Raw genomic sequence first — 26,910 nt, 5'->3', positions numbered from 1 at the left:
TCGGTGTTTAAATTATCTAGTCCGTTTAAAGCGAGCAACGGGCAGGTGAATCGCTGAGTCGAGAGAAAACTTACCTCTTGTCGCCATGTTGAATAGCTTGTGCTTGACGACTCCTGTACCACGTGACCTCTTTTCTGCGGCCGTAATTCGCTGATTTCGCCTACGTCATCGCTGATTTTCGACCAGATCGCTGATTTTGGGTTTGTGATTGGTTGGAATCGCTGATTTGAGGAAAATCAGCGATGACGTATGCATGAGTCGTCATGTGATTCGGGGTCACTCTACAGAGAAGCTACGCATGTCCCCTGCGCAAAGGAACCCACTCAATCTTCTCTGTCGGCCCAGCGCAAAAAAGAAAAAAAGAAAAAGGCAAAAAATGCGAAAATTACGCCCCAAAAATCCCGGGGCGGATGGGGCAATTTCGGCGCGCAACTTGGCACCAGATGCGTTTCAAGCCCCAAAAACGATTAAAAAACGTTAGTGCGCACCTGGAATGTTTGCCGTGGCCGGGTGAATGGTTCCCCCCCTAAAGAAAGGACCCCACGCCTAGTTCCTGTAAACATTGCGGTTTGTTGTGGTCACATGACCGTGTCACAGTAGCCGACGGCCAAATGACCGTTAACATCGTCAAAAAAGGCCCTTCTCCTGCTCCTGCAGTTGAGAAATGTGCTACAAAGTAGCAAATTGACAAACGCAAACAAAACACAGCATCAAAAATACAGAACGAAAGTGCCCGGCGTTATAACGAAAGTGCATAACGAAAGTGCATGTGTATGCAAATGCAAATCGCCAAAAACGGGCCAAACTTGCGCCCCTCTAGGAGTTACTAGGACACAGGAACAGAGCAACAGCATGCACGAACATGAATGAGCACTCCTCACTCCTCCCGCTCGCATGCTCTGCTCTGTGTGAACGTGATTGGGAGGAACAAAACTACTGGAGCCAAGACTGTGGGTGAGTAGAAATGGTAAAATCAATAAAAATAGATAAAACAATCCTTTATTTCAGATACACAGCTCTGTTTTTTTTATGTACAGACACAGATGTGTCTGTACATATTTCCATCACCTGCGTCTGTCGTCGCCAGCGCCGTGCACTTTCCTTGTAAACACGATAAGTGGAAGGCAGTTTTACTTTTTGGCTTTATATTTACAGAGCTGATGAATATTCATAAAACGCAGGTCAAGTTCGAAAATCAGCATGATCGGGTCATTATTGTAGAAGTTATGCTGTTTTTTCACTTTTCAGCATATATGCAACACTGTAAACACATTTCAAGGAAAACCGATAGGCCTGTTGTCATGAAACTTACAGGTGTAATCGATCTTACTAAAACGCAGGTCAAGTTAAAAAAATTGGCATGATCGGGCCACAATTTTAGTAGTTATGCTCTTTTTTTTTTCACTTTTCAGCATATATGCAACACTGTAAACACAATATAAGAAAAACAGATAGGCCAATTGTCATTAAACTCACAGGAGTGGTCAATCCTGTTAAAACGCAGGTTGAGTTAAAAAAATCAGCATAAACGGGCCATTATTTTAGAAGTTATGCTGTTTTTTCACATTTCCTCAGATTCAATTCTTAGGCATGTTAACAGTTTCATTATTTAATTAATAAGATATGTAAAAGTGTTTGTTTGACATTTCCTGCATCTTTACAACATTGTTAGTTGATTTTGTAAAAATGATGGTAAACTTGTTGTCGTGTATTATGTAATAAAGTTTCAAAAATGGAAATAAACTCATATCATTGCAGTTTGTCACATTCAATCATTCACTATGTTCAGAATCTCAGAATGGAAGAAATTGGACATTTAACACTGCTCTATTGATATTTTTCCCATCTCATCAATTTTCTTAGTTGATCATATAAAAACGGTAGTAAACTGTTAATTTTGTTTTATGTTAGAAATTGTTAAAACTGGAAAAAAAAAACATTTTGATGTCTTGTTTACATTTTGGCATTTTCAAGTTGTGACTTTGAAGTTCCATCAGCCTGAAGACCTTTGCTAGTCACATTTTCTGAATATCCATAATACTAATATTTTATTATTAAAATTGATGATCATTATGCTGTTAAACATTATGTAATATTGCATCAAAATTTGAAAAAAAAAACTATTTTGGGCACTGCTCCCATGATGACCATTTAAGAAAAAACATGTCACTTACTGTTCTCAAACTTACAGGAAAGAAACATGGGACTAAAATACAGCTTCAGTAGGCAATGCAGTCTGTCTGGTAATTCTTACTGCCAGTTAAACTTTTTTTTTTTTTTTTTTTTTTTTTTTTTTGTGAAAATTTAATTTTTCACATATTTTCAAGGTGTGACTTTGAAGTTCCACGGGCTTGAAGACCCATGCTAGTCACATTTTCTGAAAATCCATGATACGTATATTTTATTATTAAAAATTAACAGTCATTATGCTGTTAACCATTATGTAATATGGCATCAGAATAGAAGAAAACACAATTTTGGGTGCTGCTGCCATGATGACCATTATGGGAAAACCATGTTACTTATGATTGCCAAACTTTCAAAAAAGAAATACAGGACTAAAATGCAGCCTGAGTTGGAAAAACAGTCTAATTGGCTTCTTTTTCTGGAAGTTATATATTTTCAAAGTGTGAACTTGTTACACATTTTACTTACATTGGTATTACCTGTTGAGCATAATTAAAATTTGATGTTGAATTTGCAGTTTAACATAATGTACTTTCGCATCAGAATTGACAGTAGCCTATTTTGTGCATAGTTATTTCCTGTTTTTTGTCTGTACATTTGACAGCTTTGCTGCCTTGTTTTAAAATTAGATTGCAAATTACCTGAGCTTATAAATGGTATAAATTACACATTGCTAAAAGAGAGATTTGAAAGGGATGTCATATATGCGACCTGTGATCAGGCTGGTCACAGTTTTGCCAGCACTGCAGCTAGACAGTGGTTACTGTGGCACCCCTGGCGCATTGTGATATGTATACCTATTATAGATTGCATTAATTCTGAAAAAATAATTTGATATTTCTCCTTATAGTTATTATGACTTTCTGAACACAAATATGCCCTTTTTTAGGAAACTCTGCTTCTCTCTCTCCCTCCCCTCTATCTCCCTCTCTCTCTCTCTCTCTCTCTCTCTCTCTCCATAGAAATTGGAATATTCCAAGTGCATTATGTCTGATATTCCCATCATGATATGCATATTATAATATTTAAAATGCCTGATTGCCAATATTGTAACTTATCATACTCGTTATATAATAAATAATCATAACAATAATGTTCATTTGCAACCAAAATACCAGTAGTCAGATTGTAAAACTATTAATTGTTATATTCACTTGATAAGAATAAGATAAATAAAATTGTTAATTGTTTTTAAAAAGTGCTTAGGTGAAATAAAACATTTATTATTTATTTAACTATATTTATTGATGGTAAAATGGTAGGTCTATGTAAACTTTATCTTCTCCGGGGCCCTCATGAGGCTAGTAAAAGTACACAAATAAAACCTCCATTAAATTAGTGAAAAATATAAAGTATTGTATTGACTAATAAATCATACATTGTCCAAATTGTTTCCATTGTCTAAAGACAGTAAATATACATCACCTTATATTACCTGTATCACCTGTTGATGATGGCATACCTTTTGCTTCAGGAATACCTGTGGTATGCTAGGAAAAAGCAGAGCTGTAACACTATGAACACTGCTAAAATAAGCAATGTTACCAACTCGTCAGACCCACGGTGGGTGAACTGCCGCGTCTTTGTCGGCAACCTTAACACATTTCAGGTGAAGAAGGAAGATGTGGAGAATATATTTGCCTGCTATGGGCCAGTGGCTGGGATCTCCATGCATAAGGGGTATGCCTTTGTACAGTATTACAACGAGTTTGACGCTCGGAATTCGGTACACGGAGAGGACGGGATGATATACGCCGGCCAGACTTTAGGTGAGCTAAGTTGCCTTGGTTACATGCTTTTCTGCATACTGTCTGTGGTCAAATGTTATTTAACTTGGATTTAAATTTTATTTTAATGGCACATAAGGCATTCCAAGTTTTAGTGTTTTGTGCAACTATACGTTTTTTAAAACCCATACCCATACTTAAGATCCAATGTTTTATTTGACAGATATAAACCTTGTCTCAGAACCAAAGCAACATAAAAGAGGTGCTAAGCGACCACATAATGCAGGGCCTTCTGGAAATAACTGGTAGGTGGTGCCACTGGAAATATTTAAAGAAATTTTATAGGCTTAACAAATTTCTGTATTTTGATGCATGTAAGTATTGTAAAGCTTTGCTGTAATTATTTTTGATTATATTTTTTAACTAAAGTTGAAGTGTAGGAAGCAGATATTTTCATTGCTGGGAATAAAATGTTAGACCTCCTAATGTCTTAAAAAGGATAATGGTCAGTGTTTCAATCAGGCAGTTACTAGATTTCAGAGTGCTATTTATCCAAGGGCCTGTTGTACAAAAGATTAACTGAATATTGATAACAAGGATATGTTTCTCGGAGAATCTGATAACATAACATAACATAACATAATTTTATTTCACGTCAGTTTTCCAACAAGCACAACACTAGCCATAGCAGGCTAATATCACCGACAGAATGAAATAAATTAATGTGAAGTACTATAATAGTGATATAAAATTTAAATAAATAGAGGCTACCTGAGATTTAAAACCAGAATGCCTTTTAGGCTATACATTTGCACACAATTCACATTTCCAGTTTGACTGGGGTGTCCAGTTTTGGACCATACCTTTAAAAGTGTCCAGATCTTTACAATTTTTCATTGATACTGGCAACATATTCCATAGTTTAGCACCACTGTAGGCTAATGAATTTAATCCATAGCATTTTGTCCTGCAGTGCTTCTGAAGCAACTGATTTGAGTTCCTTAAGCTGTAAGGTACTTCTTTAACACTGAACAAATCCCACATGAAAGGTGGGGAGAGCTTATTTACTGATTTAAACACTTCAATTATTACAGCTCTATTCCTAGAAAGCTCAAGAGTAGATAACCCTGCTTTCTCTAGTAATGTACTATAACTAGACTCAAAATCATCATACACAAACTTTAAGGCTCTGTACTGAATGCGTTCCATCTTTGCACAATCTACAGCACCACAAAAGTTCCAAGCTAAAGCACAATAGTTAAACTGTGATAAAATAAAACATCTAAAGACTTGTAGTCTAGACATTTCATCAAGGTACTGTGAAAGTCTCTGTAACACTTTAAGTTGAGCACCTGCCTTCTTACATAGTACACTGATATGATAATGAAAATTAAGTCTTTCATCAATATTCACACCTAATAGTTTCACATGTGGTTCTGTGGTGATATTAGCATTATCAATACTGATAGTATTTCTATCTGTAGTTTCATTTAACATAATAGCATGAAATTTAGATGGGTTAGCCTCCATCATATTGTCTCTGAACCACTTTATGGCAGTCTCTGACTCTGTAGTTAGAGTCTCTATCACCTCCTGTCGGGTTGGGTGCATAGCGACTAGAGTGTTGTCGTCAGCATAGTTGTATAACGACGCTCTGGTGATCGTTGCGTAAATGTCATTCATGAAGACATTGAAGAGGATCGGTCCCATGATGGAACCCTGCGGGACCCCCTTTACCAGCGGTAGCCAATCACTGACATGTCCAGAGAGTTTAACCCTCTGACTGCGTGACGAAAGGTACGCCCATATCAAGGCACAACCTTTTTGCGACATGCCGTAGGCCCTGAGCTTGGCGATAATGAGCTGGTGCGGCAAACAGTCGAACGCCTTGCTCAGGTCCATTAGGATGGCTCCTGCGTGGTTGCGATTTTCCAAGGACTGCTTCCAGTCCTCGATCAAGCGAAGAAGCACATACTGGCAGTTGTATCCTCTCCTATAAGCGGCCATCCTGGGATCCAGGATCCGCTGAAGGAAAGGCGCCAGCTGATGATGAAGTATCTTCTCCAGTACTTTGGACAAAGCAGGCAAGATACTAACAGGCCTGTAGTTTTTCATGATAAGGTTGTCATCCTTCTTGAAGAGTGGCACCACTTCAGCAAGTTTGGCACCATCCGGAAATACACAAGTATCAACACACTGATTGTAGATTGACGTGATGTGGTGACTAAGGCATGTAGCTACAGGTTTCAGTAATCTCGGTGGTACACTGTCCCAACCTGTTGCCTTAGTAGTGTCCATGTCCTTAATGATTTTCATTACATCATCTGGTGTGGTATGTTCAAAAGTGAAATCACAATTGTTCATACTAGATTTGATATTTTGCACACTTGGATGATCAGTGAAGTAAGTTTCACACTGTTGTACAAAGTCTGTATTGGAGGTCATCCCTTGATCTAGATCAAGGTTACCCCCAATCTGCGATGCAATATTCACATAAAAATTGTTCATCACATTGGCTACTTCCTGCGGCTTAGTCTCAATGGCATTTTCTGTTCGTATCATGATGGAGTTTCCATCGCTGGACCCTTTGTTTGTGAGGAAGGGCTTTATCGTAGACCAGAAATCACAGTTTTTAGGTCCATTTCTGCACTTGGCATTGAAATAGTCCTTTATGGCCTGTTTCCTTATGCGAGTTGTACGGTTTCTTTGAGATCTGTACTTTTCCCAGTTAGCATCTGTAGGGAATCTCCTGAACTTATTTTGCAGTCGTTTTTTGTCTCGCACAGCCTTTCGTAAGGTTTTGTTCATAAAAGGAGCCTCTTTGGCTCGCACTTTGACAGTTTTCAGGGGTGCATGTTCATCCATAATCTCCCTGAGCATAGTTTGAAGAGCCCAGTAATTATCAGATGGGTCTTCAAAGATTTCACACACAGTATAGGGAATGTAGTTCACTTCCTGAATGTATAAATCCATGTTAAATTGCTTATAATTGCGATAAGTCACTGTTTTTGCTGGCAGCCTGGCAGCAAACAGTTTGAACACAACATATATCATGTCATGCGAATCACTTAATCCTGTATTCATGGTTGCTGATTTAACACATTTGTCAGCTCGGCTCACAAGTATCACATCTATAAGAGTAGATCCATGAATAGTGTGATTTGTAGGTTGTTTGATCAGCTGCTCCAAATCATACTGATCACACAAGTCTCTTAATGGCTCACCTTTGGCGTCATGTAGCAAATCGAAGTTGAGATCACCTAACACACATATGTCGGTGTAGTTACTGTGAGCTTTGTCCAAAATGTTAGCCATTTCTTCAGTAAAGGTTGCATTTTGTAGACTAGGTGGCTTATAAGCGCACATGAGGAGATACTTTGACTTTTTATTAGGCACTACCTCCACGGTTATCATTTCCACAGCTTCGGTCTCATGGCATTTCATCCGACGACAGGGTATATCCGACCTGATGTAGACCATGACACCGCCACCTTTTTCATCACGGTCTCGTCGAAACAACCGGTAACCATCAATTCTGAACTGCTCATCTGGGAATGAGTCGTCCACCTTGGTTTCTGCTATGCCTAGTAGATCCACTGGTACTCGTCTCAGTGATTCACGGATGTGAATTACTTTGTGGCGAAAACTTAATGTTTATGTAGGCAGCAATAAACCCTTTGGGATGGTCCTTTTTGATGTTATCAAAGAAATCAGTATTTTCACACTCACCATCACTACTGCTGGAGTACTGTGTACTATCCAATACTGAGTTATCAAAGAAAGAATCACTGATTGATGGCAATTGACAATTGTAGCAGTGCCAATCGCTGTCACTTGCTGATAGTCTCCCATATTCAGCGTTAGACACAGAAATCACTTCCGGCAAACATTTGACATGATGCCAGTAGTCACAAGTATCACAACATAGTCCCTTCTGGTTGGACTTTACTGGTTTACTGCATATTCCACATGGGTATTTGTAGTTCCTTTTGGCTGGTCCGGGATTCAAGTGGATGTCACCACTCAGTAGAAGTAATACGAACCCGTGATGCCAGCAGAAGTTCGATGTCGACATTGCCGATTCAGCAACAACAGACCGGCGCCATGTTTGTTCAGGTATCCCTGGCGACAGCAAAGATGTCGCACCTAAAAGTCCGAAATTCTCACCCAAACTCGTATGGCATTCCACAAACACATGTCCAAAATTGTCACTGTAAGTTAATAATACATCAGAATCATATCTGGGCGTAAACTGTAGCAATAAAACCACTAAAATCACTAAAATGTTCACGGCTTGCGAAGAACGTGATCCTGCCATCTTGACGGCGAATCAACCTTTGTTTTTAACCAAGTCCCCAGAGAGGATTGAAATTGCCTTAACAATGATTAATGCTCATGGGGGTGATATTAGTCCATGTGGATATATTTAATACATTTATGGGGAGCCAGTTGTGAAATGCTCTAACACCACTATTGCAAACTAGACTCCACACGTTTGATTATCCAAGTTAAGCAGTCTAAGCTAAGGCTAAAAGCTCTCAGACTTTGTGAAGCAGGCTCTTGGACTAAAAGCAGACCAAGAATTTTTTTTCTGAAAGTGAAGACCATGATCCATTGTGATGCAGTCACCCAGTCCTTTTTTTATTTTTCTTTTTTTTTATTTCAATGTAAAATTTAAAAAAATTAAAAATGTTATCAACATTTGTGCTTCAGGTCTCAGGGTGGGGGCCAAGGAGGGCCAGGACGGGGGCCAATGGGAGGGGGTGGAGGAGGAGGAGGCCCTCCCATGAAAAAACAGCGTCCAGGGATGGCCCACCCCATGGGGTCCATTAACAAGAGAAACCTGGTGTCACTGGTCAGCAATATCCCCAAGGGCAGGGGCGGGAAGCCTGCCAGCACACAGCCCAAAGGACCAGTGCAGAAATATGGTAGGAAGATGTGTGTGTAGTGTGTGTGTCTGTGTTTGGGGGGGGGGGGGGTCTAAGTGTCCAGATAATGTTATTCATTTCATGTTAGGCTGGTAAAACAAAATGTTTTTACAGAGGTTAAACATGTGGTTTATTGGGGAACCTGTGAGACTTGACCTTTTTTCTTAGTGTTAATGAGTTCATGTAGCAAGTGGTTGAGGGATGGAGGCTGTGAACTTAATGCCTCATATTTGTTAAGTCTTTTTAGAAACCATTAAGTTTAATCTTTTCTTGCTACTCATATCACGTTGTATGAACTCTTCCTACATAATTTTAAATAGTAATATTTCATGGTATAGATTTGATGCAGATTTCTGTAACATTTTCAGGCAGAATTTTTAAAAAGATTTTTGTGTTAATTGTCTTTTTAAAAAATATCTGCTTTGCTCTGATCGTCTGTCAATTTTTTGTTCTACACTTGTGATCCGTTCTGTATTTTTTCTTCAGACAGTCCAGACATCTTGATTTGTGGGAACTGCAAGTGGATCTTCACAGACTTTGAGGAGCTGGCACTCCACAAACGGCGGACATGTCAACTGAAGTTCCTGTGTAAATGCAAGAGACCTGGTAAGAAAAGAAATTGATAAGTACTGGATAGGATTTTCAGGGGACCACTTATTTCGGCTACATATCTCAAAGGGATAACAACTCTTCTTTTTGGCTGGAAAAGTGCCATAAAGTGAATTATCTTGAAGGAAAGGTAATTTTCCCATACAGAGACTTTAAATGTAATCTAATTTTTTTTAAGAGTATGTTTTAGTAATAATCTGTTCAGAGATTATTACAGAGGGTAGCAATCAATGACATTCCACCGTCTCGTGATAGCCAGATATAACGATTAACTGCAATTTTGGTGGTAAAATACAATTTATTACATTTTCACGTCTTGTTAACATCTTGTTAAAAATTTATTGAATGTGGAATTTTTGAATCTCATACAAAGAGTTGTTATCCCTTCAAGCTTGGAAACCCTGACCGTATGGTTTTCCTTCTATTGGTGAAAACATGGACAAGTGAACTTTGGGAAATTTTAAACACGAAACCTCTCATGCCATTTTGGATGAGTTCTTTGTTCTCAGAGTTACTTTTCTTGGGTCTGGTAGTGATGTTTGTACTGTTTTAGTATAATATTTTAACATTCTTAATTATTTATTTTCTTTTTCTGAAATATTGTCAGGGTTTTTGGAATTCCTGCTTTTCATTGATGTTTTTTATGTGCAGATACAGATGTTGATGTTGTCGTTGTTGCCATGCACTTTCAGTGATAACACGATCAGTGGAAGAACATTTCGGCTTTTGTCTTCAAACTCATGGAACTGATGAATATTCATAAAATACAGGTCGAGTTCGAAGGATTGGGCCATTATTTCAAAAGATATGCTTTTTTTTTCCCTCAGATGGTGAACCAGCTGTGGTGTCATGTGCTACCTGTAAGAAAGTGTTCCCCACTAGCTGGGAGTTATGTAACCACTGCCAAACCGAACACAACATGTCCATATTTGTACCACCAATCCAAGAACAGGTAAAACTTTGCCATATGCAGATCTAGAGCGCTACAACTGAAATACATACATGGTTTTTATGCATTTTGGATAGATTTGACATTTCGAAGAATTAGAAATATTTGCGTTTATTAGAAACATTTGACTTTAATATTCTAGGTAAACTTTATTTACTTATCGTTATAAATGGTATAGGCAATTTGAAAGAAAACAGTGTTATCAGTAAGAGTACAGGACTGAAAATGGTACTAAATTGTTTAAAGCTTGATCTTGGTAATAACTTGCTTTGGTGAAGACAAATCGCTACCAATCAGTGGGTTTAATTTATCGACTCTAAACATTCCAGAGTGCCATTAAGAAAGCAGCAGAGGCCGGCACCAACGGCACAGAAACAACAGAGGTTTGTGTATTTTTATATTTCTCATTTAGAGCAGTTCACATGAATTTGGTGTTTAAAAAAAGAATTTTAAAGTACCTTGTTAGTTTGTTATTTATCATTTGAACAATTGCTCAAATAACTGATTGGTTGACTGAGAAGTGATTTATGAAGCTGAAGTTGTGAAGGGATTTGATTTTCATAATAACAAAGATATGATATTTTTCCAGTTGGTTTAGTATCAGCAAGACTTGGAAAATTGCTCTCAGTGATTTTGATTTGAATGATGTTTGTTGTGCTGTTCAAGAATATAAAGGCTCTTGTAAATATTGTCATGATGTTAAGATCCTGGTGTAGTCTTTTATTATATTGTGCACATACATCATTATATATATACAAATCAGACTATACATTTTTGGCAGTACATGCTGATGCATGAATTACAATGTTTATATTTATTCCTTTATTTGTAAATATGATTTGAGAGAGAGTAAATAATGGTGTTTTCATATACACAGGCTGGGAATAGCAAAGAGAAAGAGGAGTCAAGGAAAGAAGGTAAATGAACCTGAACTTTAAATTGGACTTTGTATAAGAATTTGATCTGCTGTTTTTATGCACTCAGTATTAGGTAAAAAAATTGCTATGAGTACTTTAATTAGACTTAACCATTGCTTGAGCAGAAAATTGTATGTTGTGCCACATTCTGTCTGCCCTGCGTTTTCCTGCATGTTGTGACTCTCCATGGAATAAAGCACGACGCAGACCATAGTTTTCGGCTGATTTCAGTTACTATGATAGTTCACCCAATAGCAAAAAAATAGGAGAGTTGGGGGGAGGGGACGCTAACTGCGGGTAGAGGAAACAGTAACACCTGCAAACTGATTTCTGAGGAAGGTGTCAAGAAACTCGCCTTTATCTGTCTCTATCATGAATGTGACCCAAAAACAAACAAACAAAAAAAAAAAAAAAAAAAATTAACTCAAAAACTGAGTAATAATTTTATCAACAATTTTGCATGTGAGGTCCATTGGTTATTAAGGAGAAAAAATGAAATTTTGTTGTTGTTTTTTTCCTCTGTAGAGGCCTAACACTCATTGTGCGCCTTCTAGTTCTTTTGTGAAGGTAGCCCCTGTTGTGACTTTCAGGTGAGGATGTGGCTGAGGAGGACACCAATGGTGAGGAGGCAGCTGAGGAGGAGGAGGACGAAAAAGAAGAAGAAATAGATGAGGATGCCATGCTCCAGGAGGATGAGGAGGCCACAGGGGACCAGGACGAGGAGAAAAACGATGAATGAGGAAGATGACAAAAATAACAAATGAAACGTGGCAGAATAAGACATCCTTTTCTGTAAGGGAAAGGAGGTAAAAGAACCCTGAAGGAATGACGAAATTGTAAAAGAGAGTTGAAAACATATGGCTTTTATTTTTATTTTATTTATTTATTTATTTATTTATTTATTAGGAATGTTAGTTTTCAGCTAATATGCATATGCAAAGAGGATGACCATTAAAACTGGTTCAGAAAAATGTATATAAGTGCATAAGGTTATTTTGTACAAAAGAAAAAAAAAAGTGCAGAAGTGACATTTTCAACTACATTCTGATGGTAGTGCTGAAGACATTGAAAGCAAAATGTGACTACTGTATATGTCATTATGTATATAAAAGTACACAATACCTGCAAAGCCTCAAGGATATACAATACAGCAGTACATATTATATATGCTGGTCTGTAAAATAAAATATTCCAGGTAAATTAGGTGAGTGGCAGTCATGCTTTAGTCTTTTTGTCTGGTTTTTGGTAAGATTTATTGGTTATTTAATCTGCAGTGTGATATTTTAAAGAAGAACTTAATAGTAACACAGTTCAAAAGTTTATTTGTAAGCAAACAGGGCATTAAATTAAACGTTGTCTGTTTACAAACTTAAAGGAAGTCATTTTACATTGAAGTGTTTGGTTTAGATACAGATCAAAAAGGGCGCACGTATTTTGAATATGTAAACAAGATTTAGATAAAATGCAAGTTTGAAATGGTTGGTCATTTAGTTTGAAAATTGTAATATCCTATTCTCTGAAAAGAGAAGAGTCTGGTGTCAATGCAGCTGTTGTAATAATTAATTCATTATGAGTATAATATGATTTTGACTAGAAACCAGATAGTTCTCCATTTTCCCCTGATGAACATGGTATATTTAAAGTACAGAAAACCACAAATGGGATAGTTTATATCTTACTGGCTATAAGAATCGGAGGTAGAAATATATATATAAATGGATGTACCATTTATTGCAAGCACAGGTACCTATCGTACCACATGTATGTGAGCGTTTTCAGGATTTTGGCTGTCAGTGTGAGTACATTAAATTGGAGAAAATAGACATAGATAGACAAAGCTCTTTATTTGACTGTCTCAGTAGATATTCAGAAGTTTAAATTTAAGATTGTCCAAAGGCGACCCGCACGAAAATGAAGTAGATACTCCAGCGCAGTAGACTACTGCAATCATACTGCAAACATGCTTCAAATCTGCTTCGATGTGGAAGCTAATTAGCATATTTGAAACATGCTTCTATCATGCTGCTAATCTACTGCATTAATGCTCCTCCTCTGTACAACCCTATGTAATTTTTGAAGTAGAATTGCAGTAGGCTATATTGCATTTCTACTGCAAATATGCTCCACACCACTACTGCGTTAATGCTTCCTTGCTACTTCGATACTACTGCGTTTTCTTGCGGGGAGCAGCAGTGCATATAATTCCTAAGGTTCAAAGACCTGATTGTATTGGTATGTGTAATTCATTTATCAGTTGTTTGTGATTGTACATAAATTTGTGGAGTTTTGTATTGTTAGAATGTATTATACATGTAAATCCTTATTGGTAATTACCAAACAGCAGTGAGAATATGATAATCCTATAGTGTAAACACTGCATATTGAACATGACAAACATTGATTTCATTTATATCATAAGTAAAGCCATAACATGGTCAATATTCAGGAACTTCTGGGTACAGTGAATAGTTTTCTGATGGAGAAGAAGGTGAATATACATGTAATTGTAGATCTCACTGCCGCACAGAGGCGCAAATGATTTATGATAATTTTGTTGATTTTATATAAAATATTCAAACACTTATGATAAAGATGTATGTTTTGTTGACAATTTTGTGTCCATCTTACAGAATATGTCTATTAAAATGCTCTTTCAGGGGTTTTTGTTTTAAAAGCTTAGGGAATGGATTAACAAGTGTCTCAAATTTGTCAACAAATTTGGTCTTATACATAACCCTTAGACTGTGATGAAATGAGCATGGCTACCCAAGTTATTTATTTTTATTTTATTTATTTTTTGCTTTGTATATTGATTTATCAATTTTCCATTGAAACGCTTTTCATACTGGATTCTTGTGTGTGTATGTAGACATGTACACTATTGGTCAAAAATTGTGTCCTAACTCGAGTTCCATGACATGGCATGTGTTTTTGTTTACATATGATCATCTCACAGCTGTAAACCATTTAAAATATTTTTTAAATTCCATTTACCATACCTAATTTGACGTGCGGTACAGAAAGTACAAAATGTCGATCTATATTATATACCATTTATTCAAGTTTAGAGCATACGCTCCTCAAATCTGACGTTCCACTGTCATTTCCATTGAGCAAAAAAAGACCAGCAAAATTAAAAATATGCCACCAGATACACACACGATTAGCTTGAGCATACAATCCTCTGGCTCAGTTCATTTATGAGAACAGTAAATACATCATTACCAAAATCACGAAGCATGCAATTGGTATAAAGATTGCTGTTGCGCTTTCTTCCAGTCCAAAAGGAGTTTCTTACTTTTCCCTCAGTCGGCGTCAGAATGAGGCAAAAATGACGCGAAAGATCCTGTGTTTGTGTGAGCGCACGATTGCGTGGAAAATCTACGGGGGAGACGAGAGAGAGAGAGGTAACAAGAGACCAGCTCAATGCTGAGAGTCCATGTAGTACTACAGCCCCCTTTACACTGGACGGCGTCCTTTCTGCTTCCGTTAGAACGGCCCCGTTTGAGAGCAAATAAAACCATTACTTCTGTGCCGACAACTGATCGATCACTGAGGATTCAATCTGCAGCCAAAGCGATGCTTATGCCTCTTCTCTACGACCATATCGATGCCAGTTACATAGTCCACAAAGGACGCAGAAAGGACGCCGTCTAGTGTGAAAGGGGCTTTAAAAACGGAATACATTTCAAAATTTTTTAGAGGGCGAGGGGGCATGTCTCCAGTTTAACTTCCAGGCACCAGGACACCGCAGTATATATATATATATCTACCTCACCATGACATGTTGCGGGCCATGTTGACTGTTGACTTCCCGAAAAACGCGGGATATCCAACATGACAGACAGCAATCAACATCGACAATTTTGATCGTAGTAGTTGTACAATTTTATTATTACTGTATCAAAGGGATTGAACTCTCAAGATGAAAGTAAGCCGAGTTAACTGATAACCCTTTTGGTTCTTTCACACAGAGTATGCTTAAAATAGATCAAAATACGTGAATCAAGTGACATGCCTTGGCTATCTTCATCCCAAATGTGCCCATAAAATGTTAAATGTAGCACAGCTGATCTTACTTAAGCCCCGATTATATAGTGAACCTTTCGATGCATGTAAATTACTTGGAGTTACTGTTGCACACATATTGATCCCATTTACATAAATAGAATAAAATGTGAATAGTGTACAGTATAAAGTAAAATTTCGTTTTTAACTGAAGATGTGAGGTTGTTTGTTATGCTTTTCTGTGCACGTGAAGTGAAAGACTTCACTCGGGATTTGGAATCACGTCGGAGCCCTTCGTTGACGAAATGGCGTCTCAGTATACGCATCTTATAAGTTATAATATAACTAAATTTAGTGATAGCCACGCTATGATCAAGGCACAAACAGTAGGAATTTTACTTTTTAAATTTTAAATTAAAATTTTACCGCCCAGTTTCACTCACACACATACATAGAACTACTTGGCATTAGTATATACTCAGAGAACTTGGGTGGGCATCGACCCTAAGAACCCAAGTCACTCACGCGCCATTGGTCAATTAAGTTATAATTATAAAGTTCATTGATATATCCCACTGTTTTCAGACTAACTTACTTCCAGCTTGTTCCTACTTGTACAATATACATATTTTATTTCAGTTATATTTTTGTAGTTTTCTGTGAGGTGAAAATACCCAAGCTATCAGAAGCGATAGAAGTGACCACTATAAGATCACATACCTAAGTAAGCATCAATATATATATATATACCCCATTCAACTTTTGGATGTCTTAATTCAATGGGCTTCTCTATGTAAAACATCCTCCGTAAGTATGGCGCGGTCGCAAAGGGGCAAAATGACTCGATATAATTTTGTGGGAAAAATGACTCGTTTCAGGAAATAAACAGTTCAACTTATGCTTTACTACTAAACAATGTGTTATTATTATGTTTAAGTGCCGTAGCACAAGATAATCTTTAAATAATCACAAGTTACCCTACACCGGTCTGATACGAACTGTCCAAGATACATATTCATTTCTAAAAAGATGGTATCCTACCTTTAGCTTTCTATAATGCTGTCAGTTCAGCTAAGGGTGGGAGGGGGGGGGGGGATAAAGTCAGCAGCTGTTAACACTAAAAATGTATTCACACTATCGTGTATATCCCGAAAGTAATAATTATAATAATAAAAACTATATTTAAAGAACGTGAAACATGTTGCACATGGCCCTCAATACAAGCAGTGAACGAAGTTTTTAAACAAACAAATGACAGACGAAAACATTGCTTCCATACTATGTAACTACAGAAGGCAAAAAAATTAAATCAAGTACATAAAGCTAGCAAACAGATCAATAAATAAAGTAGATAAAAAATAAAGTTGTATGGAAAGCTGTATAGACTTTACCATCTAACCCAATGCAGTACTCAACATGACAGTAGTAATATAAATTTTTCCACAAAAATTTTCCACAAATCTCAACGCGTCTTACAGTAAGTAAATTAAATTAATATGAACACTACCAAAAATTATATTGAAAATACAAAGAAAGAAATAATCTCATACAGCAACAACACTGGGTTAAAAAATATCAGACAGTAAAAAATATAAAAGATATGCGTCTTTAAAAAATTGTTTAAAAAAATACGTCTTGTTGTACTTTCATCATCATATCAGAGATACCCATACTAATATTAAAACTTTGAAAAGCCATGCCTACGTTGGTGTAATCAGTGAATACTTTTTATCGACCTGAAGCATTTTATAAATTCGATCACATGCCACGGTGGTATTTTTCTCGCCAAATATGGGGAATCCATGCGATTTGTAATACGACAACAATCGGTTCACATCCTGGTAGTGTCTTTCTTGAGCCTTCATACAGCCCGGGTGCCAGGTCCAGTCGGTGAACTCAAAATTAAACAGGTCTCTTTGAATGACGCTCCTACTGAAAAATCTACAGTGATTCGGGCACATTTCGAAGCCACCGGAATAGCAAATCCCCATCAGAAGAGCTTGAGGGTAGTAAGTTTCCCTGTCGTACGGTGTTTTCAACAGTTCCTGTTTGGGTACTGTCTGATATTTCCAATGCATTGAAGTTCTAGCGATGGGGGATAGTTCCTCCGTCGTAAAATTTTCTTTGTAAGTTTTGAGAGGTGCTCTCCCGGGGAGTTCGGTTTTGAAGTCTCCGTTTGGGCGCATTTGGATGCGAAAGATGTATTCCTTGCGATGGAGAGTGTATATACATTGACACATTATGCTGAATTGAGAAAAGAGATTGTCGACTGATATTTCTTTAATGATTGCATCGAAAGATTTCTTATGTAACCGCTCCAAGTAATGGCGACATTCAACAACATGTTTTACTTTTATGATGACAGGAAAGTATGACATGCATTTCATGACTTCTCCAGTCCCGAATAAATTGTAATGCTTCATTGTTGTCATTCCCCATTCTTTCGTCAGAAACTGGCCAACGACGCCGACCACGATAGGTTTGCCGTCTCTGAAAAGGTCTTCCGGCGTAACAACCGTAACGAACAGAGTGTCTGTATCCACGTAGCCAACGTACTCGGCCTTGGTGTAATTTTCGGGATAAAACATCGACCGCTGCATACGGCTTGGCCCTCGATGGTTGTATATTTCTGGGTAGGGGTCTTCAAAGAAAACCTTCGGAAAAGGCGGGCTGTCTCTTATCGTTGCTTCCAACGCATGGTCCTCTTTCGATTCATTGTCTAAGATAACCATCACACGAATATGACGCGGCCAGAAAAGCATCAAGCTGGGTTTGAAGATCTTCTCGTAAAGATGATGATGTTTGTGGTACATGCGAAGGAACAGTTCAAGCGTCGGAACAGAGTTCCAGACACCTGGGATATTGGAGTTAGACCCGCTAGCACTAGTACCTGCCGGCGCCCCTTCATCCACGACGTGGCTTGGTCCTCCGGGGAGACTTAGGAGCTGGGACGTTGTTTTCTTATGCATTGTTATTAACAATACCATAATGCCCCCTATCGCCACACCGATCCATAATCTTATTAGTAGCGTACTTCTCATGACTGTAGGCCAACATGTGGTTTCATTTCAAAACCAGCAGAGCGTTTTTTGTAGCAATACCTGAGTACACCAGTCGAAAAGTCACTGCAAATTATAAACAGATCGCTAGATGTCCACCTTTCCAAAGAGAATGTTGACACGGCTTACACACTTCGGGGGTTACCTTGACTGGTCGGTGAACGGGTGTCGTAAAATCGTCCTATTATTAATAAACCGGGTGCATCAACCTGAAAAAACTATAATAAAATAACTGTCATTCTATTATGCCAAAGCACATTTTAAAAACACCAAATTCGATAGCAGCATTCAAAACGTAATAATAAAATAATCATTTGGTTATCTTACGACACTCGTTTACTGACAAGTCAAGGTGAGCGTCAAGGTGACGACCGCAACAACAACAACACTGGGTTAAAAAATATCAGACAGTAAGCCTAAAACACGGAACAGCGGAACAACGGAACAGCGGAACAGACTATAATGCGGAACATTGTTACTGTGGAACACACGACGCAGGAACGGAACAGCATAAAAGACGGAACGTTTAATTGTTGTGACTGCTGGCTTGCGGAACCAACAGTGCGGAACGGCCTTAGAAAACAAACGCTCCAATAACAACCAAAGAAAATTGTGACGTCACAGATAACTTAGACTATTAATAAATTTACAATTACAAGTAAACAAGAAAATATTTTTACAAAATAAAAATATCAAAATTATAAATATGCGTCATCTCATTGTTTTATATCAATAAATTCCTGAAATTACATTAGTTTTTATTTCAATGGTGATTAATCTTTTATCGTAGCAAATTAAACCCTACCATTGTATAAGTCATAGACGTTTGAGAGTGTATAAAATGGCTAAATTACAGCGAATTAGGAAAGGATGATGTGTTTTCTATCTCACCCCACCAATACTCACTACGGCCTTTTATGTTTCTTTTCTCTTTTCAATAAAAATTAGAGATATTTGTTGTTTGTTTTCCTATTTGCAAACTGTGGAGTCTACGTCATAATCGCTATCACCATAATGCTACAATAGCACTAGCAGCGGCAACGCTTAGAGATGCGCGATGGCGCAGAGAATGGTTGATACAATATCTGAAAAAAAACGCCCCGCTAACAACAGATAAAGTGTGTCGACTATTTAATCACACTGAGAAAGTGGACGTCATTCCGTTTCGACCAAAAGGAGGACAAACATTTGTTTTCAAAGCCAATTCGGAGGCGGAAAAAGAAGACTGGAGGGCAGACGGCCATAGGTGGACAAACGGCAGTTCTAAAAAATTACCTAGGAAACAACCATTATACAAAAAATCATACTTTTATGCAAAGGGTGCAGATGGAAAAGCCACCGTCATGCAGTTGTCCACTGAAAGATGGGTGCGTGCACCTTATGGCAGTGCCCATGAGCATCAATTTGCCATTAGAGAAATCAGGCCTCAAAAACTTATCAACTGTCAGGAAAAACGCAAGAGGGCCGAAAAGAGCAAAGCCTGGAAGGAAAAAACCTCGGGTGGGTGATGTATGTGACACCGGAACGGAACACTTAGCTCTAGACGCGGAACAACAGAACAACTACCACGGAACGGAACACATAGACATCGCCCACGGAACGGAACACTTAACTCTGGACGCGGAACACAGAGACAACGGCTACGGAGCGGAATACTTAACTCGGGACACGGAACAACGGAACAATGACCATGGAACGGAACACATAGACATCGACCACGGAACGGAACACTTAACTCGGGACACGGAACAACGGAACAATGACCACGGAACGGAACACTTAATTAACTCTGGACCACGGAACGGAACACTTAACTCACACAGACATCGACCACGGAATGGAACACTTAACTCTGGACGCGGAACACATCGATGAAAGTTTTCAAAGGGACATCAGCTACAGCAGAGAAGTGTGGATCCCGGCTGACAGGAATATTATTAAAGAAAATTTGAACGTCAGAGACCGCGACATAATCACTGACCCTTGCGGTTGGCTAAATGGAACCATCATCGACGCTTGTCATGATATAATTAAATATCAATTCCCGCTTCTAGAAGGACTCGAGTCATGTGCTCTGGCAGTACAGCTAGATTTCAAGCGTCACAAAAATCAATTCATCCAAATTATAAACCGAACACCAGACCGCGGTACACACTGGCTCACAGTATCAAACATTGGGTGTGCCCCAGATACAGTTAATATATGCGATTCCTCTTTCAGTGACATTCCAACTGTGGAACAAATGTGCATTGCGTCATTAATAGCACCATCGTCTGCAAGAACTCTACAAATTAACGTTTTGGACGTAACGCAACAAAACAACAACTATGATTGCGGTCTGTACGCAATAGCAAATATGGTTGCCTTGGCGCATGGTAAAGATCCCACAAACATGAAGTATGACAGTAAAAAACTGCGTTCACATTTATTTTTTTGTTTAGAAAGACGACATCTTTCTCTTTTTCCGATAACAAGCAGACGTAAAATTAAAAATCCTATCAAAAATTCGGTCGCGGTAAATTTATATTGTAATTGTAAATTACCAGATACACATACCCTCTATGTCATCTGTGACGGGTGCAATGAGGAATATCATCCTCAGTGTATAGGACGCAGTGACGAGGACGCATTGAATGAAGAACGAATGTATTGCACAGAATGCAGAAAAAGACAACAACAATAATAATAATAACTCAATATAACGCATTGAAACAAGAAATAATATATTGGCGTTCAAATTTTCTTTAATTATATGCAGGAAAAGAAGACAACAACAACAATAATAATAACTCAATGTATTCATATTCGTCTTGTTTTTCTTTTACCACTAAATAAATAATATTTCCTCGTTCCACAATGTATTTGATACACGTTCCGCTTTTTACTGTATTCCGCATTTTAGTCTGTTCCGCTGTTCCGTTGTTCCGGTGTTCCGTCTTTTAGGTTCTGCCCGAGCGAACCGGTTTTGGACGTAAAGAAGATGATGTTTGTGGTACATGCGAAGGACCAGTTCAATCGTCGGAACAGAGTTTATTAGTGATTATTAGAGCGGAAATATAAACGTTGGACTCTGTGAAGCGTCACGGCCCAAACAGAGTCAAGATGGCAGCAGCAGGTAGGCCCTATCAGGGGGTGGAAACGCGCTACTTATAGGTCAGAAGTTTATTGACTATCGCCCTACATCCGGGCATGATCAAATACAAATACAAGAAGTAATCCGCAGAGTGATTACCATATACAGTTTGATATACATTATATAATGTCTAGACTAAAGCAGGGAAAGTACATGTACTACTCAATAAAGATCAATATAGGGATAATTAAAAAAAAAAAAAAAAAAAAAAAAAAAAAAAAAAAAAAAAAAAAAAAACTGATTCAACTAGAATAGGCTACACTAAACCTTATATAAAACTAACTATTATTTAGGGGGATATGAAAACTGCATCATCAGTTAATCTAGGTTTTATTCAGCATGGATGCAATTTTCATATCCCTAGCTTTAAAACAATCATAAAGAAAATTAGTTGTGCATTTTGCAATATCAAAATCATTACATTGCAGTACAGTAATAAAAAGGTCACTGATGGACTCAGGGGCTGCACTGCCCAGTATATCTTTAACCTGGTTAAGGAATATGGCTCTTAGTGGAGCATAAGAGGGGCATATCATCATAAAATGGAACTCATCTTCAACTGACCCCATGTTGCACACCGTGCATAGCCTTTTCTCAATGGGTATTTTAGGATTCATGTGTCTCCCCTTTTCAATTGCCAAATTGTGGGCACTTATCCTGAATTTGCAAAGGAGTGTAGATTTGGGTTTGTGGATTAACTGTGTATATATTTCTCTTTTAAAATCTTTTTTGAAGGTACTGTAGGTACGTAATTTTTTGCCCTCCGTGTTCAGGGATGCTAGGTGAGATTTAAAGGCCGAACTATAAGAGATTTGGATAAGCGGTTTTATTATGGAAGAGAGTGCGGTCATGGATATTTTAAAAGGGTCCTCCCAAATGTCAGGGCGTCCAATGAGCGCCAGTGTATTTTTAATGCCGGTTGACCAGGTTGAGGTTTTAAGTCTGTTTAAATTTTCATTTTCATGAAGTGCATGAGTAACTAAGGAGGTGGTGTCATGGTGCTTTTTATATTGGAGGCTGTGCCAGTATTTGAGGGCCAGTGTGTGGGCAGTGGTCAGTATTGGGAAGCTGCCCAGTTCTCCGCGGACAGCATGTGAGGGAGATTTTCGGTTAACACCTAGGATAGTTTTGCAGGCCTTGAGATGTAAGGTTTCAATGGAAAGTTTGTCACAAATTAGGAAGTAGCTGTCTTTACTTGAGTTTTTGACAAAGTATGGTGCCCAAACTTCAGAGCCATAGGTAAGAATGGGAGCTATGAGTGAGTCAAAAAGTTTCATGGAAATGGGCACTGGGCTGGTGAATAATTTATTGCGGATTTTGAAAAATGCTTTCCCCCCTTTTGATTTGAGTATTTCAAGGGATTTGGTGAAACTTCCGGATGGAGTAAAGACAAGTCCTAAATAGCAGTATTCACTACAGATTTCTAGAGGTATATCGCCAAACTTGAAAATTTGTTTCTGGATTTTGTGGCCAGATTTATTGAATATCATGACTTTTGTTTTAGTGATGTTCACTAGTAGCTTCCATTTTTTGCAGTAGGCCTGAAGTTGATTTATTGCGGTTTGTAAACCTGCACTGCTTTCCGACATAATTACTAGATCGTCTGCATATAATAGGCAATTTAATTTTTGATTATTCAGAGACACTGGGTCACATCTGTCGTTAAAAATTGAGGGCAGGTCACTTATGAAGAGATTAAAGAGGAGTGGACTGAGATTACAGCCTTGCTTAACACCAACAGAGGACGAGAGACTATTTGTTATGCTATTTCTGCATTTGACGGCAAAACGCACAGATGAGTACATATTACGAAGGGTTCTTAGAAAGTTCCCATTGATGCCTGCCCTTGTCAGTTTGTAGAACAGGGCGTTTCGCCACACGGTATCGAAAGCAGAGGAAAAGTCAACAAAGCAAACAAAGAGGTTGGATTTAGAGGCCCTTTTAACATATTTGTCTATGAGGGTTTTTAATACTAAAATATGGTCACTGGTGCGGCTTCCTTTTTTAAAACCAATTTGATTTGGGGGTATGATATTGTGTTTTTCTACATATGTTGTGAGTCTGTTGTTCAGGATTAGACAGAATAGTTTACAGATATTGCTAGTGACAGCAATTCCTCTATAGTTATTTGGATCTGTTTTGTCACCCTTTTTGTGTATAACTGTTAGAAAGCTTGTTCTCCAAAGTGTAGGGAATGTTCCATTTGTGAGAATGTGGTTGAAGAGAATACACAGGGGGGCTGCCAGTCTGTGAATACCCTCTTTGATCATTTCATTAGGTATGCCATCTGAGCCAGAGGATTTATTATTCTTAAGTTTTGTAGAAGCCTTTTTTATTTCATTTACAGTAAGTAGGTAGTCAAGTTCATTGAAAGTACCGTTTTTAATACCATTAAAGAATTCATTAATTAGGGATTCAAATTTGGGGTCCTCATGTTGTAGACTTCTATTCATGAGATTATTAAAATGTTCCCACCATAAGTGGGGTGGTATAGGGTTACAGTTACTTTTTTTTTTCATTCTCACATAGCTGGTCATAGAGGTTCCAAAATGTTTTGGGGTCAGAATTCTCGAGGGTTTCAATTTTGTGGAAAATGTGGTTACGAAAGTCGTTTCTTTTTTTATTTAGTAGTTTTGAGTATTGTTTTTTTTGCCTATTGTATTCTTGTATGAGTTGTTGATTTTGGGGATTTTTTCGAATTTGTCTACTTAGAGATTTGAGTGATTTGGATACTTCCTTGCAGTTGGTGTCAAACCATTTTTTATTCATTTTACGTTTTTTAGCTTTCTTATTATTGTTCTTTTTAGTGAAACCTGCTTTAGAGGCCAGATTAGTAAGGAGTGTATAGAAGTTGTTGGTGAGTTGGTCAATGTCCATGTCCTTATTAAGTGAATATGAAGATATGAATTTATTTATTTCTGTCTGGCTATCTGGAGTTTCTAGTGAGGCTGACCAAATTTGTTTTATGATATTTGACCATTGATAGTTGCTGGGGAGGTCATGTGTTTGGTCTTGTGGCAGACTGTGGTCGGGGTAGTGGCACATACCAGTTTTTAGTGAGCAGGAAATCATGCAGTGGATGGACAGTGGAGTTAGAGAGTGTACCCTGAAATATTCCAGGTTACACAATATAGAACTATTACACAGTAGATAATCAATCACACAATTAGGCTTGGTCTTTGCGGCACGCGCGAACAGTAGTCGATCTACCACACCTGGGTCTTTTGTGTTTGACAACTGTTCACTCGTCAACGAGGTGCTTGTTCTAGACTACAGACTGATATCTACTAGTACTACCAGTGGCTTCATTAGTAACGTTCCCACAATACATGGTTTTCTGTCTGTGCGTACATACCCTGAATTCGGTTAGCCTCACTGACGTAACGAGAACAATGGACGTTTCTTACCCCTCTCTAGGATTACCCCTGGCCCTATATCACAGGCCACAGAATTTAATGGCTCATTCCCCTTGAAACCATCAATGTCGGTCTACGTAGATCGTTCGGTAGGCTACTTTTGTAGTATACCCCCCCCCCCCCCACCCTGTAACTTTCTGTAACTTTCACTTTTCAAACAGTCTTTTACATTTTCTTGTTCATCTATGTCAAAGCTGTTGAAATAATTGCTTTTGTAATTACCTGTGGTCTTTTTATTAGTTTTAATCACATTTAATCCAGCCCATTGAAATACATTGAAAATCTACAATACACCCGCAGTCAATAACTTGCCGCGTTTTCGTTGGCTAACTCTAAGGTAATTTTATGTCTCCTCAAATCTGACGTTCCACTGTCATAATTAATTCATTATGGAAATTTAAAAAGAAGCTGGGTAATGAGGAACATGGACCCCTACAACCAGTTCATCTCTTCAGAACTCTTTTCCATGTGAAAAAGATCAGAAACGAAAGAAAGGATTATTTAATAGTTTTATATGGCAATCAATAGAAATAAAAGCATAACGGGGCATGTAAGAGTTCAAATTTATCTATATTTGTGTTTGAAAAATGAACTGAAAAAATTGACCTAAAAAGGACTAGACTTTTTCCCACCTGTTTCTTCTGTACACCATCTCGGCTCATAAAATTTCTATAACAATTATCTCGATTTTCTTGTGTTACACTCATACATGATTTGAAAATAGGATTTATGTCCAACAGAATGGTAAATTGTGTCCGATATTTAAGGCTGGCGATGTACTGTTTACAGTATCATCTCATAGCACTCAAAAATGTGACACGGGTGAAAACGGCTGAATTACGTTGTGAGTCTCAGCAACCACAATGAACAGGCTCTGCACCATATTTTGGTGATGATCCATTAATTCATTTATTAATTAATTGTTTAATAAGTTTATTTATTACTTAGCTATTAACAGATTTTGTTGAAATTTACAGGATAGGTCACAAATGGGCAAAGGAAGAAATGGTTGGATTTTGGTTGTGTTCCATTAATTAATTACTTGAAAATTAAATTTCCAGGATAGCTCACAAATGGACAATGGAAGAAGATTTTGGTAATGATCCATTTATTTATTATTTAATTAATAAATTAATCGATCATGGAACTCCGCAAGGACAAATAATTTAGTATTAATTAATTAAGAATACTGAATAATACTAAATTATGTCCTTGCGGAGGTTGCGCTCTCTGGTTTTCTTCTGCTCAGGTGCATATTTTAGTATTAATCAATTTATAATACTAATACTTAATTAATGATACTTTATAATACGCAATTATTTGTCCTTGCGGGGGTTGCGCTCTCTAGTTTTCTTGCACTGAGATGCATATTTTGGTGTTTGATTTTTTTCTTCCGATGTGTAGACATATCAAAGTTTGCACACAGTTTTACAGAGCGTTGTTTTCAGTCGTTAGCGTTTTTTTTTTTTTTTTTTTTTGTAATGTTTTAGCCATAAATAAAATCCTCATTTCAGTTACATCCACTGTTAGCTAGACGAAATGGTGACAGGGCATAGTCAAGCATTTTACACAAAACGCGACAAAACTGCATTCTCAGAGAAAGTAATTTGCAGAATCTTTTGTAAAAATATACTTGAGGTTGAGTACAAATTGTGTCAGTAAAATAACCATGCATCTCGTAATAGCCCTTAGCGCAGTTTGATTTTTCTTAGTATTAATATCGTGCAAATATTACACAAAAGGCGTGATATTTTTAAAATTTCTTTCATAAAACCTTCGTTTCTCTTCGCACTCCCCGCACTAGCAGGGCATGGATTTTAAACTTTTCTTGGATTGGCATGCGCACAAAAAGCTATATTTATCACTTTCTGTCTCCAGAGTTAAAAAAAAAAAGGAGAAATCGCGCTTATATTTTTAACTTCATTTTTTCCTTTTTTTTTTTCAAATGAACTTAAGCCTATATATATATTGAGTATC

At 37.7% G+C, this 26,910-nt stretch overlaps 2 protein-coding genes across 2 annotated transcripts; one reads left to right on the top strand and one right to left on the bottom strand.

Annotated features, from left to right (window-relative positions):
* Positions 1-826: 826 nt before the first annotated feature.
* LOC147759310 (uncharacterized) lies at positions 827-14,225 on the top strand. The gene is made up of 9 exons (XM_086998297.1): positions 827-954; positions 3,662-3,956; positions 4,138-4,219; positions 8,628-8,842; positions 9,329-9,448; positions 10,279-10,403; positions 10,730-10,783; positions 11,278-11,317; positions 11,908-14,225. Exons 2-9 carry the CDS (start codon positions 3,704-3,706, stop codon positions 12,054-12,056), a joined length of 1,038 nt encoding a protein of 345 aa, XP_086854423.1. The 5' UTR covers positions 827-954; positions 3,662-3,703; the 3' UTR covers positions 12,057-14,225.
* On the bottom strand, positions 4,686-8,098 carry LOC147759311 (uncharacterized). Its single transcript, XM_086998298.1, has 2 exons — positions 8,082-8,098; positions 4,686-7,560 (listed from the first exon to the last, which is right to left on the bottom strand). Exons 1-2 carry the CDS (start codon positions 8,096-8,098, stop codon positions 4,716-4,718), a joined length of 2,862 nt encoding a protein of 953 aa, XP_086854424.1. The 3' UTR covers positions 4,686-4,715.
* Positions 14,226-26,910: the final 12,685 nt, after the last annotated feature.

The sequence above is a fragment of the Lingula anatina genome, unplaced genomic scaffold (assembly GCF_051362555.1).
Source record: "Lingula anatina isolate TDL-2025a unplaced genomic scaffold, LinAna3.0 unanchor8, whole genome shotgun sequence".
Lineage (NCBI taxonomy): Eukaryota > Metazoa > Brachiopoda > Lingulata > Lingulida > Lingulidae > Lingula > Lingula anatina.
This window is presented reverse-complemented; position numbering and strand designations above follow the sequence as displayed.

Excerpts from the sequence above, each read along its gene's own strand:
- LOC147759310 (XM_086998297.1), top strand. The coding sequence starts at position 3,704 with ATGAACACTGCTAAAATAAGCAATGTTACCAACTCGTCAGACCCACGG. Across the intron at positions 4,220-8,627 it reads GGGCCTTCTGGAAATAACTG|GTCTCAGGGTGGGGGCCAAG; the intron begins GTAGGTGGTGCC and ends TTTGTGCTTCAG. Across the intron at positions 9,449-10,278 it reads GTGTAAATGCAAGAGACCTG|ATGGTGAACCAGCTGTGGTG; the intron begins GTAAGAAAAGAA and ends TTTTTCCCTCAG.